Source organism: Papaver somniferum, chromosome 4 (assembly GCF_003573695.1).
Source record: "Papaver somniferum cultivar HN1 chromosome 4, ASM357369v1, whole genome shotgun sequence".
Taxonomy (NCBI): Eukaryota; Viridiplantae; Streptophyta; class Magnoliopsida; order Ranunculales; family Papaveraceae; genus Papaver; species Papaver somniferum.
The window spans coordinates 94745006-94767025 of record NC_039361.1 but is presented as its reverse complement, the minus strand read 5'-3'; the positions used below and the strand labels follow the sequence as shown (position 1 = coordinate 94767025).

Sequence of the window (22020 nt, the reverse complement as noted above, 5' to 3'; positions counted from 1 at the left end):
CAAAGTAGTGTATGTTATGTTCTGAAAATGGTGTACCGTCTTGTGTGATTTTGTAATGATGGATTTGATATATGGTTTGTTTTTTGAGTGTAGACATTTGACTCAAAAGAAAACGTTATGGGATGGTCTCGCGAGGTCGGTAGTCTAAACAATGTAGTTGTTGTGGTTACAAAGGTTGTGAATAAGAATGAGAATCAAGGTTGCAAGGGTTCCGCCATTATTATTGGATGTGAAAGAGGTGGAAAATATAGGAAACGTGACTACCCAGTTAGTCCTTCAAAATGTAGGAAAGGGACTGGCACAAAAAAATGTGGATGTCCCTTTAAGTTGCGGTCGACTTGCATAGCTCCTTCAAAATGGAATTTGGTTGTCAAAGTTGGACATCATACTCATCCTCCGGCAGATACACTTTTGGGGCATTCGTTCGCAGGTAGATTATCATAGGAAGAAGAAAATTTTGTTATTAAGCTCCACGAACATGGTTTTCCACCTAGACAGATTCTTATTGCTTTAAAGGATAAATTCAGAAAGAATCAGTCAATTGTTAAAACCATTGACAACTGCATGCAAAAGCATCGGATATCTGAAAGTGCAAGAAGGACGAGGATACAACTACTTCATAAGTATTTGGATGATGCCCATTATGTAACATGGAATAGGAAAGATTTAGATACAAGTGAGGTAACTGATATCTTTTGGGCACATCCACAATCTACGTTATGTGCTCAGTGTTTTCCTTCTGTCGTGATTATTGATTGTACGTACAAGACAAACAGATGGAAAATGCCTTTGTTTCATGCGGCAGGTATGACATCTACGGGTACGACATTCTCCATCGCTTTCGCATTATGAGCGCTGAGTTAACAAGTAACTATAAATGGGCGTTGCAACATCTGAGATCACTTTACTCTCCAACAAACTTACCTTATGTAATTGTCACCGACAGTGAACAATCCTTGATTAACGGTATAGGTAATGTTTTCCCAGATGCACGCAGATTGTTATGTACGTGGCATATTCAAAAGAATGTATATTCTCATTTCCGCGAATCAACTAGAAAAGAAAAAATGGTGAAAGAACTCAAGGAGAAAGAGAAAAAAAGTGGAGAAGGCACAATTCATAATAAAGACAAGCACAAAATTAATCAAGAAGCTGAAGCAGAACAAGAGGATCCTTTAAAGGATTTAGAGGAATGATTGGGGGCGTGTTGTTAGGATGCAAACAATATATTTATTCAACATGGGGTTGACATCCTTCGTACGTAAATATGAAGAACGGTATCCAGAAGTTATTAAATATATTCATGAAAGTGTACTTGTCAATAAGGAATTTTTTGCATATGCATGGACTAATGAAGTGAAACATTTTGGCATCTGAACTTATAATCGAGTGGAAGGTGCACATAGTGTCTTAAAGCGCTTCTTGGGAAGTAGTCAAGGTGGTTTTGTTGAGTGCTGGCAACAAATGCACAAGATACATGGATCTCAGCTTGTGACTATAAAAGCGAAATTTCAACAAACTCTGACTTTCATCAAGCATGAGCACAGATTAGATGATTTCAAGGGGCTACAGAACCATGTCTCACAATATGCATTAAACTTCATCGTCTCTGAAATAAAAAGACTGCAAAAGTTAAGAAGCATTGATGAGAACTTGTGTGGATGCATTTTACACAAGACGTATGGCCTACCTTGTGCGCACATGATATCTGAATATCGGAATTAGAGTAAACCCATCCCACTTTCTTCTATCGATCCGCAATGGAGGCAGCTTAATTTGGTTCCACACGTTTCTCGCTCGGATGCTATATTTGATTATTTTCCGCAGTTAGAGATTCTAAGAAACAAGTGGGAGAGTTCTACTGAGACAGAAAAGAGTCGAATTAATGAAATGGTGACAATCTTCTTGACCGAAATTACACAACCCGACAAAAATAATTTTCAAGAACCACTAGATCCTGTTCGAGTCAAAGGAAGGAAAACCGTTGCTGAGAAGAAAAAGGAAAAAATGGACAATTCTACACTTAGAGATCTTTCTCGACATGAACATGCTGATTTAAGAAAAAAGGTATTTCAGTTATTATTGTTTTAGATATTATCGTACTTATATTTATTTTGGTTTCAGCTAATTACATTATGATCTTGATTGTCTTTGATCGACATACATAAGGTACCTTGATGAGTGCCAAATATTGTATATATTTATCCCTTTTTGTTGGCATTTAACTCATCTTTTGCGCATTAATTCTACATTTTATCCCATATTCTGTATTTTCATTGTTTTCAAGAATAAATATTTTTCTTACTTAATTTGCATTTTTAGGTAATAAATAAAGTTTGGATGAATTGCGGAGCGGAAAAGAGCAGAAAAGTAGTGAAAAGCCGGGAGGAATTACGCAAGGAAGCCGTGAAGAATGATGTGCGGAAGACCAAAAGGGTAGAAATGGGCTTGAAGAAGAAGAATTGATCTTAAAGAAGAAGTGGGCTCTAGATTGTCCAAGCCCAAAACTCATTTCTCAAACCCAAATTCTAAACCCAAAGCCTAAAACCCAAATCCATTCCCGCCTCCGCCTGTAGCCGTCAGATTGGATCTCAGCTGAATCCAATGGTCGCTTCAGTAAAGTGCATCAAAATCCGAGGTTCTTGTCAAACACCATAGTGCTTAAATTCCAAGCCTTCAGATTAGATTGCCTTTGAATCCTACGGTCGCTCCTATGCCTGTGCATCAAATATCGATACTCCCGCTTAAACTACAACACCTAACCTAATCTTGCACCGTTGACTTCGTTGTATTTTACATCCAACGGTTGCTACAAACTCTGTTCCATATCACCGTCCGATCCACCTACCATCTCCATATCCTAAGGCTTCAGATTGCGATACATCAAACTTTTCTGTACCGACTCACACCGAAATAACCCTAGCATATATAACCCCAAAATAGACCTAACCCTAATCATTTTCACTCCCCTCTTCTCTTCCTTCTACCCGTACCACCACCAACTCCACTGCCGCTCCACCGTACCACCATGTCCGCCACCACCAACTCTGCCACAACCACACCACCTTCTTTATCATCACCACCACCTACCGCACATGGTAACTTTCAATCAACTTCATCAACATCACACGATTTCAGTGACGTGTGGAATTGATGAGAATGATTGCACGTTATCAATCGAAGCTAGAAAAGGCATGGGAAGGAGCAGTGAAGTCAGAGGAAGGATGGGTCAGCGATTGATTGAAGAAATTGCGCCATCAAAGTAAGATTTTACGAAACCCTAATTTCTCAATTTTTGGGATTTTTATAGAAAACCCTAATTTCTGTTAGGAGAAGCAATGAATTAGTTATGGGTTCAATTTGTACTGTCAAAAATTAGGTAAATCATATACCTAATTTCACTGTTTGAATTTGGGTATTTTTCTATAAACCCTAAATTGGGTATTGGGTATAAAAGGGAACTGTGGGTTTGTGTGTGAGGTTTTATGCCTGGAATAGCCGGCGTCCAGAACTTAGTTCTGTTAAATGTTCATTTTGCTGTTCACTGTTTATCCATTTTAATGTTTTGATTTTCTCCATTTTATGTCACTGTGATGTTGTTATGTGTTGTTCCTGTTATGAACTCCACTGTTGTGTTATGTTTGTTCTTTGCTGTCACTCCCATATTCCTGTTATGTTATGTTTCTGTAATGTTTGTATCATGTTCTGTAATGTTCTTGTTATGTATGTTCTAAACCTCAAATGCTAGGACTAGATGAAACCATGAATCAATAAGATAGTCTTCATCATGTGCAGCTCATGTCCAATGTTGTTAAGCCCTTAGACTAGTTGTACTTTAATCAGACAATTAGTACTTTGGTAACTATTTTAGCTGTGAGTAGAATATCCCTTAGGTTAACGGTGGATTCAACATCCTAGTGTTCTTTCATCACTCTTGTTTACTGTTTTGTGTGAATGTTATGCTAAAGCCTGTGAAGCATTGGATTGATTGAGCAGTGGGGAGAAACTAGTGCTCACTAGTGACTGTGAGCAAACTAGTTCCCTTCCCACTCTAGTAGTATGCCTAGGCTCACCTTCACCATTTCACCTTCACCATCTCCACTGCCCTTGGCTAAAACAGCCTTGGTTTGTTCCATTTCCTCCATTGTTTCCTTGTTACTTTTGTTTTCCTCCACTGTCATTGATGTTCTTTGTTTTGTTTTCTTTGCTATTTTGTTAGTCTTCTTTATTTCATTGTCTTTGCTTTTTTACATTTTATTGCATTGTCTTTGCTCCTGCTACTTCAACTACTCCTTGTTCTGCTGCTGCTACTACTTGCATTGTTGAGCTGCTGCTGTACACTTGCCCTTTGCACTGCTGCTATCAGCTGGTGCTCCTAGGACTGCTACCTGGTGCTGCCAGTTCTCCCTTGCTGCTGCCTCCTGCATCTGAGTTTCTGCAGCTGTTGCTGCCACTCCACTTCTCTTGCCATGTGCTACAGCCACTGCTGCTGCTGCAACTGAGCTTGGCTCACAGCTCAATCCAGTTCAGCCCACAGTTAACTCAAAAGGTTTAGTTATTCTTAGAACCAAAGGCTAAAAGCCCAGGTTCAAAGCCTAGCTCAAGCTAAAGGCTCAAGGCCCAGCTCATCATTAGGTTACCAAGCCCAGTTCTCAGTCATTACAAAGGCCCAGGTCACTTTTAAAGTAAAAGCCTGATTCAATCAAAGCCTGAACTCAATTAAAGGCCCAGTCCAATTCAGGTTTAAGGCAAAAGCCTAATTCAGAGACCAAAGCCCAAGTTCATTTTCAAGCCCAGTTCAATTCACATCAGAAACCAACTGAACCCAAGTTCAGTCCATCAAAACCACTGAAAGCCCAACTCATTCCAAGGGTATTCATAACCCATTAGCACTCAAAAGCCCATTGATTATTCATAGCCCAATAGCAAATTTAGAACCCAAAATAGCTAGAAACTACAAAACACACCCAGTCTCTGTGGATCGACCCGTACTTGCACGAGCTACAACTGACGACCGTGCACTTGCGGTATTACTGTAGGCCCCCGTTTCATTTCGCTCAATTTTATACGCTTTCCCGGGTCCATGGTGTGGATTCTAAGATGCACACAAAACACTTGCAAGTATACAAGGTCAATATTTGTAATAAAAGGGTGAGTAAGGGTTTGTCCACAGGGAGAGGAGCATATGAGAAGTTTTCCTAGGCTAACAAGAGTGGCAATGCACTATGGCAGTGAGCTAAAGGCAACCAAGGTTTCAGGCATACAAACAAGAATGCAAGGTAAGTAAAGAAAAACAGACAATAACCAAGGCTGGAAAGTAAGCAAAGAACCAAAAGTGCAGGGTAAAGCAATAAAGAAGCAGTTAAGAAAAGCAACAAACAACCAAGGCTTGGCAGCCAAGGGCAAGAGGCAGGATTGTGCACTGACTTCAGTGCACAGTAGCTACAAGATGCAGGAACATAAAAAGCAAGAAAATATAGCTGAAATGCAAACACACAGGACTTGAAAAAGTGACTGAAATTAAGATTGACTGAAAGAGAAGTGGTGTAAGCCAAGCTTATGATCCACCTTGTGTCCTAATCAAGTGACATGGTCTAGGTTATGTTCAATCCTAAGCATACAACTAGAAATGAAAGAACACCAACTTGCTCACTAGTCTACCCCTAGCATTGGCTGTCTTTTGACAGTACAGCCAATCACAGGCTCTATGAGCATTGGCCTCTCTCAATTCACAATCAAACAGCAACAGGAAGTAACTATCCTAGCTCATTCACACTTGACAGTGCACAAGGCTTCACTGAGCCTTGGCCTGGATGATTAGCTCATGCTAACCATGAAGTGGCAACAATACACTAACATAGATAATTCATACATAACTAGAACATATCAGATAACTCAACACATAAGCAACTTGCAACTGTTAACTGAGAAAAACACTGAAATTTGAAGTTCATAAAATTTTAGCAATTCTCTACTGGCTAGTCCAGAGAGGTAAATAGTGTCTTTCTAATGCTTCCCCCAACACCAATTTATACCCATTACACAAAATTAGGTTTTCCCCCAATTTTCCCCAAAGTCAGTAAAATTAGGTTTTGCCAATTACCTACTGTTGATGAAATTCTCGCTCCATCTCGTCGACCCATCCTTCTATTTCTCTTCCTGAGTCATCTCCCGCTCCAATTGCTGCTCTAACATCAACTTATATCTTCAATTTCTCACCTAGGGTTTCAGTCGGCAGAGATGAGAAATTGAGGAGATTAGTTGATGTAAAACGTGATAGTGATGATGGGTATAGGTAGAGTGATTTGGGGAGAAAATAGTGGAGTGATTTGGGGTGAGGTGGTGGTGATGGAGACGGACATGGTGGTGGTACAGAGTATGGTGGTTCTGCAGAGGGGGTTGATGGAGGAGATGGTTCGATGGAGAAAGGGAAGGGTGCGTTTGTTTGAGGTGTAGGTGCTCGGTCGCTAGGGTGTGAGGCGAGTGTATCGAGTTTGATGATCTGCGACGCTGAGCCGTGGGATAGGGAGATGAAAGATCAATGACGGTGAGATGAAGTGAAGCTTGTAGCGACCGCTGGATTTTTTATACAACGAAGTTAACGGCTCTAGATGGGGTTAGGTGTTGTAGTGTAAGGCGGAGATATCAAACGTTGATGAACAGCAAGGGAGCGACCGTTGGATTCAACTACCATCTAATCTGAAGGCTTGGAATTTCAGCGCTGTGGTGCGGCAGAGACTTCAGATTTTGATGCTCTATGAAGGAGCGACCATCGGATGCTTCTGAGAACTGATCTGATGGCTGAGAACGGAGGCGCTTTTGTGTGTAGAAAATGAGGTTGTGCGCACCATTCTTCGCGGCTTCCTTGCGTAATTTCTCCCGGCTTTTCACTACTTTTCTGCTCTTTTCGCTCCGCGACTCATCCGAACTTTATTTATTACCTAAAAATGCAAAATTAATTAATAAAAATATTTATTCTTGAAAACAATGAAAATACAGAATATGGGATAAAATGTAGAATTAATGCATAAAAGATGAGTTAAATGCCAACAAAAAGGGATAAAATATACAATATTTGGCACTCATCAAATACCCCCAAACCTGAATTTTACTTGTCCTCAAGTAAAACAAAACTAAGGAAATCCTAACTATACCACTGTCGCTGGTCTCTCGAATGCATTTAGCGTATGCACTAAGCCTTTTAAACCACTAAGTGTCCCTAGTGGACGAGTTGAAGTCTCGTGAAGGTTTGCTTAGAACGTACCTACAAAGTTCTAGGTCAAAATATAAGCTCATATTCCATCAAACGTGACATGTGCAAAACAGTTTAGCTCACAGCAAAATGGAGATGTCAATCTAGCTATCGAAGGCACAATCCTAGCACTGATAAAAATAAGGACATGTGATAAGAGTGTAAAGTGTATCTACACATGTGTAAAGAAAGATCTGAAGTCATGACTACTAATCACCAAGAGATAGTTTCTCAGGCTAAGAACTGAGGTCGAAATCTAGCTAGCTGTCCGGACTTTACGAGAATTGTGAATGAGTTGGAGGTATTTCACAATTACTCGCGTTGTACATCAATGGCATACACCCTCCTTGCTTATTACAAAAACAACAAAAGATGACTATTTACATGACTCTTATTTACATTGAAATCTCTTTTTATTTTTGGAACAAGAGATGATGGAATTGATAAATACTTGATTTTTTGTTTTTTTTTTTTTTTGTTTTTTTTTTTTTTTTTTTTTTTTTTTTTTTTTTTTTTTTTCTGAATATATACATCTTTTTTTTTTTTTTTTTTTTTTTTTTTTTTTTTTTTTTTTGAAGGAAACACTTTTGATACATATACAAAAGGAAACAAAAATTACATGACACTTTGCAAGAGGTAGCCCTTTTTGATGCACCCAGTTAAATTCGATGGTTGTCTTTCTTAATGTAACCTCCATCTTCTATCCCAACCAACCAAAGAACAAGCTAGTCCAGTTTCGTTCAGTATTCTAAAGTGATTGGCAATCGTAACTTCCTATCCAACACCTTGAAGATCGAGGCCATACATGTATTGGTAGATCGTGCGCGTGCAAATTTCTTATCACTATGTGAATTGTGCTAGAATCAGGGTGCCTAAATATCTAGACTAAGACTCCTAATAAAAATACATATTTGCACAAGAGTCAACATTTCAGGTAAATGAGCTCCATTTTTATGATTTTTCATTTTTTAATTTTTTTCAATTTTGATTTTTCAATTTTTTTGGAATTTTTCAATTTTTTTCAAAAAGAAGAAGGAGTTCGTTTTCAATTATGGCAAATTATCATGGTATCTACTCTATACCCCCAAACCTAAACTAAACATTGTCCTCAATGTTTCAAAACATGGAAAGAATTATAAAACAATATATGAAGAGGAACATGCTGAGTAGAGTAAAAGGAGAGAGAATACCCGATTGTACGGTGGTAGCTCGATTAAAACTCCGTTATTTCAAGGCAAAAATCCATCATATTAGCAGTCACAATGGATGAGCACAAAATATATACAAAAGGAAATTTAACTAACACATTATCTACAAGAAAATTTGGTTTTGATGGGAAAACGAAAAATTTTGGTTTTTAGGGAAACATTTGGAAAACTTTTTGGTTATTTAGGGAAAGAGTGGACCAGTTTAGTCCACATAGACTGGGTCCTCCAGGTCGGTTGTTTCAATGTCGGGTGGAAATGGCTCAAGGAATGGCTTTAATCTCTGCCCGTTGACTTTGAAAACGTTCTTGTTGGAGACATCCTCCAACTCTACAGCTCCATGAGGAAAAACTGTGCGTACTAGGTACGGACCCTTCCATCTGGAACGCAGTTTTCCTGGAAAAAGATGTAATCGGGAGTCATACAGCAAGACTTTCTGACCAGGAGTGAAGGATTTGCGCAGAATACGCTTGTCATGAAATATCTTCATCTTCTGCTTGTACAGCTTGGCACTGTCATAAGCCTCATTTCTCAATTCTTCCAACTCGTTGAGTTGAAGTTTCCGTTGAATTCCAGCTTCGTCCAGAGAAAAGTTCAGCTCTTTGATTGCCCAGTAGGCACGATGTTCTAATTCCACAGGTAGATGGCACGGCTTTCCATACACTAGACGATAGGGGGACATGCCAATTGGTGTCTTATAAGCTGTTCTGTAGGCCCATAAAGCATCATTCAATCTCAATGACCAATCTTTCCTGGACGGGTTGACCGTCTTCTCCAGAATGTGCTTAATTTCCCTATTAGACACTTCCACTTGTCCACTAGTCTGAGGGTGGTACGGAGTAGCAACCTTGTGAGTTATGCCATACTTGCGTACTAAAGACTCAAAGTACTTGTTACGAAAATGTGAACCGCCGTCACTGATGATAGCTCTAGGGGTACCAAAACGTGAAAATATGTTCTCCTTTAGAAATGAAAGTACCACCTTGTGGTCATTTGTTCTGGTTGCTATGGCTTCTACCCACTTAGAAACGTAATCAACTGCGACTAGGATGTACAACTTGCTGTCAGACATGGGAAATGGACCCATGAAGTCTATCCCCCAAACATCAAAAATCTCCACAATCAAAATGGGGTTATAACCGGAAAAGCCATCTAGAAAACAGTAGTGACTGTGTCCAGACACACGTTCTAGCATTTGGTCAATGAAAGGGAGCGGGAAGTGATCCTTCCTTGTTACTGTGTTCAACTTCCTGTAGTCGATGCATACTCGCCATCCTGTGATTGTACGAGTAGGGACTAATTCATTCTTGTCGTTCTGAACAACAGTAATGCCTGACTTCTTAGGCACAACTTGAATGGGACTAACCCATTTGCTATCGGGAATTGGGTATATGATACCCGCATCAAGTAGTTTCAGGATTCTCCTTTGACTACATCTCTCATGTTAGGTTAAGTCTCCTTTGCATTTCCCTCGATGGTTTGGCATTCTCTTCAAGGTTAATGTGGTGCATGCAAATGGTGGGACTAATTCCTTTGAGATCTGAGATGGTCCATCCTAAGGCCTCTTTGTGTTCCTTAAGTACTTCTAAAAGCTTACTTTCCTGTTCCGTGTCTAAACATGATGAAATAATGACAGGTAAAGTATCAGAAGAACCTAGGAATGCGTACTTCAACGTACTAGGCAATGTTTTCAATTCAAGCTTGGGTGGCTCAACAATGGATGGAATAAGCTTGGAATCAGAGAATAGGGGTGGTTCCACTTCATATTTCCTTTCAGTGATGTCCATTTGAGGTACAGATTCGAGCAGAGATAGGACGTCACTACAGTATGCATCATCATAGAAATCAGGGTTAAAGTTCTCCATACATGCTTGAAAGGGGTCGACGGATAGAATGTTAGTCAACGAATCTTGCATTAATCCTTCAATCATATTAACTTCATGCACATCATCATCATCAAGATTCACAGGTTGTTGACTAATATCGAACACACATTCTTCTACCGTCATGTTACCAAAAGACAGTTTCAACACTCCATTCCGACAGTTGATGATCGCGTTGGACGTAGCCAAGAAAGGACGTCCTAAGATGACAGGAATGTGACAGTCTGGGTTTTGTACAGGTTGAGTGTCTAAGACAATGAAGTCTACGGGAAAATAGAATTTGTCAACCTTGATCAAAACATCTTCCACCACTCCACGAGGAATCTTGACAGATCGGTCTGCCAGTTGTAGAGTGATAGATGTTGGTTTCAACTCCCCAAGACCTAACTGCTCATAAACAGAATATGGCAGTAGGTTAACACTTGCACCTAGGTCTAATAACGCTTTATTGACCGTGTGTTCTCCTATAGTGCAAGAAATTGTTGGACATCCTGGATCCCTAAACTTGGGTGGAGTTTTGTTCAGAATGATGGAACTACCTGCTCAGCTAAGAAAGCACGTTTTTGCACATTGAGCTTGCGCTTTTGAGTACACAAGTCTTTGAGGAATTTGGCATAAGCAGGGATTTGCTTGATTGCTTCAAGAAAAGGAATGTTGATGTTGACTCTCTTGAACAGATCTAACATCTCATTGTAATGGGTACTTTTCTGTTGATAGATCAATCTTTGAGGAAATGGAGCAACAGGAAGATGAGTTGGCAAAGGGACATTCACAGCAGTAGAATTGTCAGATTTTCCAACTTGCTCAGATTCTTTGGTTTTCTGGGGTTGTGGAGACACGTGGATTTGTATCAGATTCATTAGGTTCGCCCACGTTGTTCTCGATGACTTTACCACTTCGGAGGGTGGTAATGGCATGGATTTGATCAGGTGAGGTTTCAGTGCAGGATGTTGTGCCTGTTTGAAATATCCTCTTTGGATTTTGTTGGGGTTGGCTCGGAAGTTTACCCTTTTCTCTCTCACATATTTGATCCATCTTTTGATCTAGATTTTTCTGACTTTGCATCAAACTCTGGAACATTTCCTCTAAGGTGGACAATCTCTTGTCGGTATTGTGTTGAGGATATGATTGTTGTTGAGAGTTTGATTGTTGTTGAGGGTTTCTCGGGTGTTGATAACCTTGATTGTTCTGATATCCCTGATTGTTTGTAGCTCTGATTTGATAGCTCTGATTGGGTTGAGATGGTCCTCCTTGAGTGGGTCCTTTTGACCATGAAAAGTTAGGGTGGTTTCTCCATCCTGGATTGTAGGTCTGTGAATAAGGGTTATGCTCTGGTTTTGAAACATGGCATGTGCCTGTTCAAGCCTAGACTCCTGGATTGCAAGCAAATCTGGACAATTTTGGAATTGATGGTTGGGGTCGTTACAAGCAGCACAAACAGATGAAGCGACATGTTCTCGGAGAGTAGTGGTGGAAGGTTTTGAATTTTTATGTAGTTCTAACTCTTCTAATCTCCTAACTATTGATGCCATGTTTGCTACCCTCAAAATCCGCTTCAATCCTAAAAGCCTTTGCTTCGGATGTAGTCTTTCTGGTTTCACGGATGGATTCCCACTGTTGCGTCTTTTCAGCTACTTCAATCAAGAAGTCCCAAGACGCGTCAGCAGTTTTATCTACGAATAGACCATTACACATCGACTCAACCGTTGTTCGGGTGGACACATCTAGACCTTCATACAAAATTTGCACAAGTCTCCATTTTTCAAAACCATGATGGGGACATTGGAGCAATAATTCATTGAATCTCTCCAGGTATCTAGCTAAGGTCTCACCTTCTAATTGCACAAAGCTATTCAGACTTTGACGAATTGTCGCAGTCTTGTGGTTCGGGAAAAACTTTTTGAAAAAATCCTTTGTGAGGTCATCCCATGTCATGATGGATTGAGGCTGTAAAGCATAGAGCCAGGCCTTTGCCTTATCTTTCAGGGAGAAAGGAAAAAGCCTTAACTTCAGGGTTTCGTCGGTCATTTGAGTGAAACGCAGAGTTCCACAAATTTCCTCGAATTCTCTCACGTGGTGGTACGGGTTTTCATTCTCAACACCTCTAAAAATAGGAAGCATCTGTATTGTGCTAGATTTCAGCTCATAATGGCCATTAGCCTCGGGCAGCAAAATACAAGAAGGTTGACTGGCTCTAGTTGGGTACATATAATCCTTGAGAGTACGTGGTTCTCCCATTGTTTCTGGTTGATCTGGACTGTCTCCCTCAGAACTTAGAATTTCGATAGGTTCGTCTGGGTTAATTCTAACAAGTCTGTTTGTCTGGTCTCTGTAGGTCACAATCATGTCCTAGTAGGTACCTTAACTAACATGTTGGTCAGACAGAGCAATCGGAAACAATTTGGCACAAGGGTTATGAAGATTTGGTTTTTGAATGGGTTTTGGTTTAAAGAAGGGGTTTTGTTTTTGGTTTAAAAATTTTGGGTTTTTGAAAATTTTTGAACTAAACCTATCATAAATTATCACAACTCATAAAAGAAAATAAAAACAATAATAATAATTTAAACAAACCCATAAAAGAAAAAAGAAAAATAAAAGAAAAATAAAGAAAAACAAAAAAGAAAATAAAAAATTATTACAATCCCAAATAAAAAAAAAGAAAAAGAAAATAAAAATTATTACAATCCCAAAATAAATAATTAAATAAATTATTACAAGCCCAAATTTGAATTTAAATGAGGCCCAAGTGGGTTAACTCATGGGTTAGGCTTACTTGTTTTTTTGGAGGGAAGCCCAAAAATAGGCTTTTGGTCCCCTTTTAGTTGCAAGGCCCAGTTGGGCTTTAGGATCGTCCTAAGCAGCTCACGTCCAAGCCCAGCAGCAGCAAGTGTAGCAGGGCCCAGCAGCAGCAGCAACGGAGCCCAGCTGAAGTTGCAAGCCCAAGAACAGAAGTTGCAAGCCCAGCAGAAGTTGAGGTTACTGAGCCCAGCTCAGTTGGTTCAAGCCCAGTTCAGAGATTGTTGCACAAGCCCAGCAGAAGAGGTTGGCAGCAGGCCTGGCAGCATCAGTTGGCAGCAAGTTGGCAGCAAGTTGGATCAGAAGCAACAGCAGCAGCAACAGCAGCAGCAGGCTTGGCAGCAACAACAAATAATGCACAGCTCCAGCAGCAGTTAGCAAGTGAACAAGATAGCAATGAACACACACAACTATGCAAGCACAACAAGGCCACAACAGCTATGAAAACTTCAAAAATATGGCAGCCAGCTCCCCGGCAGCGGCGCCAAAAACTTGGTGTGGATTCTAAGATGCACACAAAACACTTGCAAGTATACAAGGTCAATATTTGTAATAAAAGGGTGAGTAAGGGTTTGTCCACAGGGAGAGGAGCATATGAGAAGTTTTCCTAGGCTAACAAGAGTGGCAATGCACTATGGCAGTGAGCTAAAGGCAACCAAGGTTTCAGGCATACAAACAAGAATGCAAGGTAAGTAAAGAAAAACAGACAATAACCAAGGCTTGGAAAGTTAAGCAAAGAACCAAAAGTGCAGGGTAAAGCAATAAAGAAGCAGTTAAGAAAAGCAACAAACAACCAAGGCTTGGCAGCCAAGGGCAAGAGGCAGGATTGTGCACTGACTTCAGTGCACAGTAGCTACAAGATGCAGGAACATAAAAAGCAAGAAAATATAGCTGAAATGCAAACACACAGGACTTGAAAAAGTGACTGAAATTAAGATTGACTGAAAGAGAAGTGGTGGGTAAGCCAAAGCATATGATCCACCTTGTGTCCTAATCAAGTGACATGGTCTAGGTTATGTTCAATCCTAAGCATACAACTAGAAATGAAAGAACACCAACTTGCTCACTAGTCTACCCCTAGCATTGGCTGTCTTTTGACAGTACAGCCAATCACAGGCTCTATGAGCATTGGCCTCTCTCAATTGCACAATCAAAGCATAGCAACAGGAAGTAACTATCCTAGCTCATTCACACTTGACAGTGCACAAGGCTTCACTGAGCCTTGGCCTGAGGCTGATTAGCTCATGCTAACCATGAAGTGGCAACATACATACACTAACATAGATAATTCATACATAACTAGCAACATATCAGATAACTCAACACATAAGCAACTTGCAACTGTTAACTGAGAAAAACACTGAAATTTGAAGTTCATAAAATTTTAGCAAATTCTCTACTGGCTAGTCCAGAGAGGTAAATAGTGTCTCTCTAATGCTTCCCCCAACACCAATTTATACCCATTACACAAAATTAGGTTTTCCCCCAATTTTCCCCAAAGTCAGTAAAATTAGGTTTTGCCAATTACCTACTGTTGATGAAATTCTCGCTCCATCTCGTCGACCCATCCTTCTATTTCTCTTCCTGAGTCATCTCCCGCTCCAATTGCTGCTCTAACATCAACTTATATCTTCAATTTCTCACCTAGGGTTTCAGTCGGCAGAGATGAGAAATTGAGGAGATTAGTTGATGTAAAACGTGATAGTGATGATGGGTATAGGTAGAGTGATTTGGGGAGAAAATAGTGGAGTGATTTGGGGTGAGGTGGTGGTGATGGAGACGGACATGGTGGTGGTACAGAGTATGGTGGTTCTGCAGAGGGGGTTGATGGAGGAGATGGTTCGATGGAGAAAGGGAAGGGTGCGTTTGTTTGAGGTGTAGGTGCTCGGTCGCTAGGGTGTGAGGCGAGTGTATCGAGTTTGATGATCTGCGACGCTGAGCCGTGGGATAGGGAGATGAAAGATTAATCTGACGGTGAGATGAAGTGAAGCTTGTAGCGACCGCTGGATTTTTTATACAACGAAGTTAACGGCTCTAGATGGGGTTAGGTGTTATAGTGTAAGGCGGAGATATCAAACGTTGATGAACAGCAAGGGAGCGACCGTTGGATTCAACTACCATCTAATCTGAAGGCTTGGAATTTCAGCGCTGTGGTGCTCGGCAGAGACTTCAGATTTTGATGCTCTATGAAGGAGCGACCATCGGATGCTTCTGAGAACTGATCTGATGGCTGAGAACGGAGGCGCTTTTGTGTGTAGAAAATGAGGTTGTGCGCACCATTCTTCGCGGCTTCCTTGCGTAATTTCTCCCGGCTTTTCACTACTTTTCTGCTCTTTTCGCTCCGCGACTCATCCGAACTTTATTTATTACCTAAAAATGCAAAATTAATTAATAAAAATATTTATTCTTGAAAACAATGAAAATACAGAATATGGGATAAAATGTAGAATTAATGCATAAAAGATGAGTTAAAATGCCAACAAAAAGGGATAAAAATATACAATATTTGGCACTCATCAGTCCACCATACCTCAAGTGGAACATGGGAGCATTGAAACCCAAGAACAACTAGGAAAGAGTGAAGCCTAAGGAACAAAACAAAAGAGGAAATATACAAAAAAAATATATTGAATATTGGGGGGAAAAGAAGACAAGGACGGAATCTTCAGTAATTGAGGATGGTTTTAACAGAACTGAAGGGCTTGGTGTTGCTGAAAATGTAGTGGACAATATGGTGAATGACTCCATGATTTTGAGTAAAGATGAGGTCAGACCTACTGATGAACCCAGAAATATTATAGATTTTACCGTGGATTTTTTGGGAGAGGAACCAGAAAAAGATGTAACTATTTATGATGTTGAATCAGTAGGAAACAATCAAGAAGAGGAAAATCCAGAAGATGAAGAAGCGGATGAATAAGAAGACTTCTTTGCTGAAGATAAACTCGAAATGGATGAAGATTATTGGCAACTATAGAGGTGGCGTGAACCTCGAATTGAAGAGTGGACTTTACCTGATCCATATTATGTTTCACATATGCCAGAAACTATGCAATTCTATATAGAAGGAACTCGACCTGTTCGCTCAGATGGTCATTGTGGTTTCCATACTATTGCTTTCCAACTAGGCCTTTCTTGTTATGATAATTACCATACTTTTCGTAACAATATGCATGCAGAAGTTTTTAATCACATGTCATTTTATGAGAAAGTCTTTTACTCTGAGGAAAGACGCGCCAGCATGCTCAAAAGATTGAGGTTTGAAGATGGAGAAGAAATGGACATTAGTAGATGGTTCAAAATGCAGGAAGATGGTCTTGTAGCGGCACAAACTTTCCGCAGCGTTCTTATTTGGCTTTCAAAAGAAATGTGTGCAACCTTCTTCCCTTCGAGGCATGGGCCAATCAAAGGTAAGAAACATAGAGTTATAGTGATGGCTTTTGTGGGAGGGAACCATTTTGTTCCAATGAAGTTAAAATTAGGTGCTCCTATTCCACCTCCTTGCAGCATGTGGGTTCAAAATGCATATGAAGATGCCAAGGTCTGGCCAAAGAAATATGACGAAAAGGTAAATATATTCAAAAAAAGGATGGACTTCATAGAACCACAACCTGAGAAACCACTCATTATTCATTAAAGTTTGGCGCCTGCAATTGATGTTGTTTACATACAATGTACTTCTGAAGCTTTACAGGCAGAGACAAGCATTTTCTTCTCTGCGCTTCGCTGAAGTCTTCGATATACAGGGTTTCATTTAACTTCTGCATAGGGCGTGATTTTCTGCCAACTCTTGGCTTCACAGTAGTCTCTTCTCTTACGTGGAGAATTGGTCTGATCTGCTTTTTCTTACGCATTTGGTTCTCTTCTTTTAATATAACGTTTCCTTTCAAAAAAATTCTATAACTATTTTTCTAGTTCGTCATAAATTTATTAGACTAATCAGATTATTTACTTTGTTGACATACTATTAAATTTTTTAAGAAATGAGTTAATGATCAATACTCTTTTTCGATTTTTATTTCGTTCAAACATCAACTACCAATAGCGGTGGTTGTCGTCTACAGTAGGAAGACAAAAATGGATCGTGGTCGTCCAGAACAAAACGACCACAATTGTTTTTGGTTAAAATAATATCTTTGTTCCTTGTTTAATCTTTCCGTAGTCAAGAAATGTCAGCCGATTATAGGGATGTTATGTTCATTCATAAACGAACGACTATAGTGTTTTATCGTCCTTCATGATAGAGCGACTATTGGATTTTTTTGTAGTCCACATTTTCAAGACGGCTAAATGTCGTAGTAGAGGCTCAGACACTAAGATTAAAATGGGAACGCGATCGTCCAGACTGACGACTACAAAATGGAGTTACAAACGTACCTAGTTTTTTTTTTACTTAATTGGTTTAGTGTTAGGGTGGTTTTACTATTGGGTATAAACAAAATGTCAAAGGGACGCGATTTAGGACAAATGAAACTTTCTATGGGTGGTACTTAGGATAAGTGGGGATAGGAATTAAGAGGGATGGGATATAGGAAAAATGGGGATAGGAAATAGGGAAAACCTTACCAGTTGGGAGTATATTTGCTAGGTAAACTTTGTCAGAATTAAACTGGCTGGCAGTCTAATTTCGTCTTTTTCAAGGGTGTGTCAATGTGAAATTGAAACAAATCTATCGAAAAAAATATATTGAGAAAACATCATCAAACAGAATACATGTCCGTGCCGTTACGGCACGGGTTAAGCCCTAGTATAAGATAAAACATTCAAATATAATCATTCTTCAGGATTGTTATTCCGAAGACTTGATCAACATATGATGCAGGAACACATAAAGATAGAAAATTACATAATTATAAGATAAAACATTCACATTTAATCATTCTTCAGGATTTTTATTCTGAAGACTTGATCAACATATGATGCAGGAACATCTCCCCTATACAGCTATATCTTGTCGGGATTGTAGGGATCATAACTTGCTTTCAATACCTGATAACATTCATCATGAGGAAAATTTTTTCCTGTCTGGTTAAGATAGTCTAAAGAAGCAACATTTTTCTGAAATTTTCAAAAACAAACTTAAGTAATAATTTTAGAAAATAAAATAAATTTTTTATAAAATTCTTACCCTTTGTTCATATGACATTCCGGGATTACGTATGTTAACTTCGGCCTGAATCGTGACAAAAGTGATGATTTCCTTGTTCATCTTGCTCCACCTAGTTCTAAGACCTCCTTTGTCTCTCGCATTGGATTTCCTGATATGTTATCAAAAAATTCAAATACACTCTTCCAGAATTGGTTGCTAGTGTTCTAAACTGTTTTCAGATTATTGTTTTTTGCTTCAATCCATGCTTGCGTAAGAGAAACATCTTCTTCTTTGCTGAATCTCATTTTTATAAAGCAAAATAGAAATGAATTTTTGGATAGCTTCATTTGGAAAGTGATTTGCTATATATAGAGATATGATGAGATACCGTTATATAGTAAAAAAACTAGTCGTTATATAGTGAAAATTACCAGTACATATAAAACCAAAAAAGTAGTCGTTATACAATGAAAATTAATAGTACATATAAAATTTAAAGATAGCCGTTAAAAAGAAGAAAAAAAATTCATTTTTCATTTAAAAAAGTCGCTAAAAGGATTTGAAAAATTGTCTGTTCAGTAATTTCGATTGTACACTTCCGGCATGGAAGTGTACCATGGATCGTGTTGATTATCCTGATCTTGGAACGTCGTTGTACTTTTATTGATTTGTTCAGACGCATTATAAGGATGGTAGGCACCATCTTCTTGACTGTTTGGCACAATAAAAGAAGACGACGGTCCCAAATCACGAGACTGCCCAGGGGTGGATGACTCACATGTATATGGTGGTATACATGTTGGTATATAGTCTCTGACATACCTCTCCCGGAAATCAGTACCTTAACGGATTTTGGATTGTAGTTCCTTTTCCCTATAGAAATGGAAATTTTCTAGAGCCATAATATGTTGTTGCGAGGCTATATATGCGTCGAACCACATATCCTGTAAACACCAAAATAAGTTTAATTCTTAAATTTTGGTGACAACACCAAAATAAATAAATCACAAATAAAAACATTCAAAAAGTATTAGAAGACATTATACTCACAGCTGTATCCTGACTGACATTATAATTGGGTCTAGGATAATGATCCATATACTCCTTTCCAATAGGTACATCTACCGCCTTAAGATTCGGGTCGCATATTCGAGCTGTCGGAAAATGTGGTGGATAAGAGATCACGATCGACTAGCTCCAACTCTTGAGTGTATATGGATTGCCTAGACGGTGGTGGACGACGTACAAAAGCATTGGAATCTTGCGTACCATACACATCTTTGTTTCCTTCGTGTTCAATTGTACCTGTGCACTTCCCAACTGACATCTTGCTCCACCACAGCTTATACTCAAATCTTGTAATTCGTCATAATGCAAGGAGTTACATTGTGCGTCGATGTATAAGTAGTGGGTGTTGATGTCTACTGTTAAATCGGGAGGATTTCACGGTATTATTGTGATCCAAGAACTTGCTTGAGACACCGTTCCCCGAGGTACAAGACGTTGCGACCAAAATGATCGTAAAAGACCCCCCGTGACTCAGACATTCTTTTTTCTTCTACCACCTCGGGACTTGTTTTCCATTGACTGTCCTCCCATAACGACCATACTACAGAATCGAACGAGAAGTTGTTTATTTGGTTGCGCACAATGAATGAGAATCGGTATCACTTTGTCTGCCTCTATTCAAGTTTCTCGCATCTTCATCATATAACCTACCCGCCGGCCACGGATCTTGAACCAACTCATTTTCCGCCCTTAAAAAGGGAAATAGACATCGAAAATATGACCAAAACCAAAGCTGCAACGTTATTACATATTATTAACAACTAATTGCATTATACGGTAAGAAATAATAAACAAGTAAAGAAACTAAATTTAGTAGTGGGTATGAATTTTTACCATCAATGGATATGAAAATAAATGCATATCAGGCAACTAGCACGTTACTCCAGTACTCAAGCCCCATAACATACTGTCGTACAACGCGAACCCCAATCATAAGTACTGAGCAGTCCTAAATCCCTCGTTATATGTAGCCATTGAATCTCAACAACATCATTCTTGTTTGGGAAAATGACTTTCTCAAAACACCACATCAAAAACCACCTTTCAATTTTTTCCTCGAATATAACATTGTTGGCTTGGCCGAGTCTATGGTCAAGAAACATTTTAATCAAACTAACCTTGATCCCACTTTTAGCAACAAGATTTTTTCTCAAGTCGACAATGTTTTCTTGCGTAACTTCTGTTAATCCTCTTATTTCTCTTATTTCTTGATGTCTCCCTCTTCTTATGTTAGATGTCGCGTCTAAATATGGGAGCAAATAATTTATGGTTTCGAGTACAATCTGATGCAGTTGGTCAAAACTCATTTTTTGCAATAATATGGGAGTTCCTCGGCCAATAGGAATTCCGATAATTTGTGTGAAGTCTAATGGGGTAAACCCTATTTCAAAACTAGGAAAGTGAAATGTATTGGTGGTATGACACAACCTTTCAAATATACCACTAGCTAGGCAGTTGTCTTGTTGTTTTGGAAAATGAATTTTGAAAAATGAACCAAACCCCCAGTCTTCTACAATTTGTCTAGCATGTGGGAATATGCTTATTTCAGTATACAATTCGTAAAGACTGCTTATGGTACTTCGATGTTTCCTTGGTTTAGGCCTATGTTCTAACGTCGTTGGGAGTTTCACTGTATGTTCACTATTATCTTTTGAAGAAACCGGAACTCTATCCTCCAAAACCTTTTGGAAATTTTTAGAGTACATCTACAAAACACATATATACAAAATCATCACAAAACAATGTTTCAATGTATCTCAAATAAAATTATTATACACATTATCATCCATACTTAGCCACATTATCTATCACATTATAACAAAATCATGTATCAGTCCTAAATTATCAATTCCAATACAATTTCTCAATCAACAATTTATCCTAGACAACATACATATTGATTTTAATCATTCATCAATGAAAAATTATCAATAACAATACAATATATCAATCAAAAATCATTTGTAAACAACATACACTTTGATTCAATCAACAAACTATCATAAATTCGATCAAAAACGTCTCAGAGCTTCATACAACATACCTAACACGCATCATAATCAACCTAATATCTAAAAATTAATCAAAATCAACATCAAATTATATATAAACCATAAAATTAAAATCACTGACCTTAAGAGATTAGTTGATGAAAATCGAAATTGATTGTGGGAAAAGCTTCACCACGTAGTAAGGAGCAAACCCTTTAAATTTCAGCTCTTGAATCACACCGGAGAGTCATCAAATTGGTTGGGGTTGGAGAGGGTTTTAGGGAGAAAGAAAATGGAGAAGAAGAAGAAGTGGGAGGAATTATCGATGGCCTGGAAATTTATTCTTCTGTGACGGAAATCGAGTTTCCGTCTGGTCAAGTCAACCAATTGACTTGACGGAAACTAAGTTTTCGTCTCGTGTAGGGAAGGGATGCAGCGCCACCATAGTGGAGATGCCTTGTGACAAGTATCCCTTCAATATAAGTGAGGGATAGGGAAGGGATGAGGATGATGATGGTGCTTCCTCTTAGAGAAGTAACATGTCCATGGAGATACAGATAATGACAGATTCAGCGTTCCTAACAAAAGATATAACATGTGAACTGTGAAAGACTTGGCAATTTAAATGCACTATAAGGAAAGGCTAGTCGCAGAAAAAGTAAAACAAAAAAAATAGATCATCATAACATCATATAATTTTGAGCACTCTTATTCATGCGGGCAATGGCTGAATCGT

At 39.0% G+C, this 22020-nt stretch overlaps 1 protein-coding gene across 1 annotated transcript; it reads left to right on the top strand.

The window, feature by feature from the left end:
- Positions 1-117: 117 nt before the first annotated feature.
- Positions 118-16056, top strand: LOC113272838. Its single transcript, XM_026522634.1, has 2 exons — positions 118-430; positions 15860-16056. Exons 1-2 carry the CDS (start codon positions 118-120, stop codon positions 16054-16056), a joined length of 510 nt encoding a protein of 169 aa, XP_026378419.1.
- The last annotated feature ends 5964 nt before the right edge of the window (positions 16057-22020 follow it).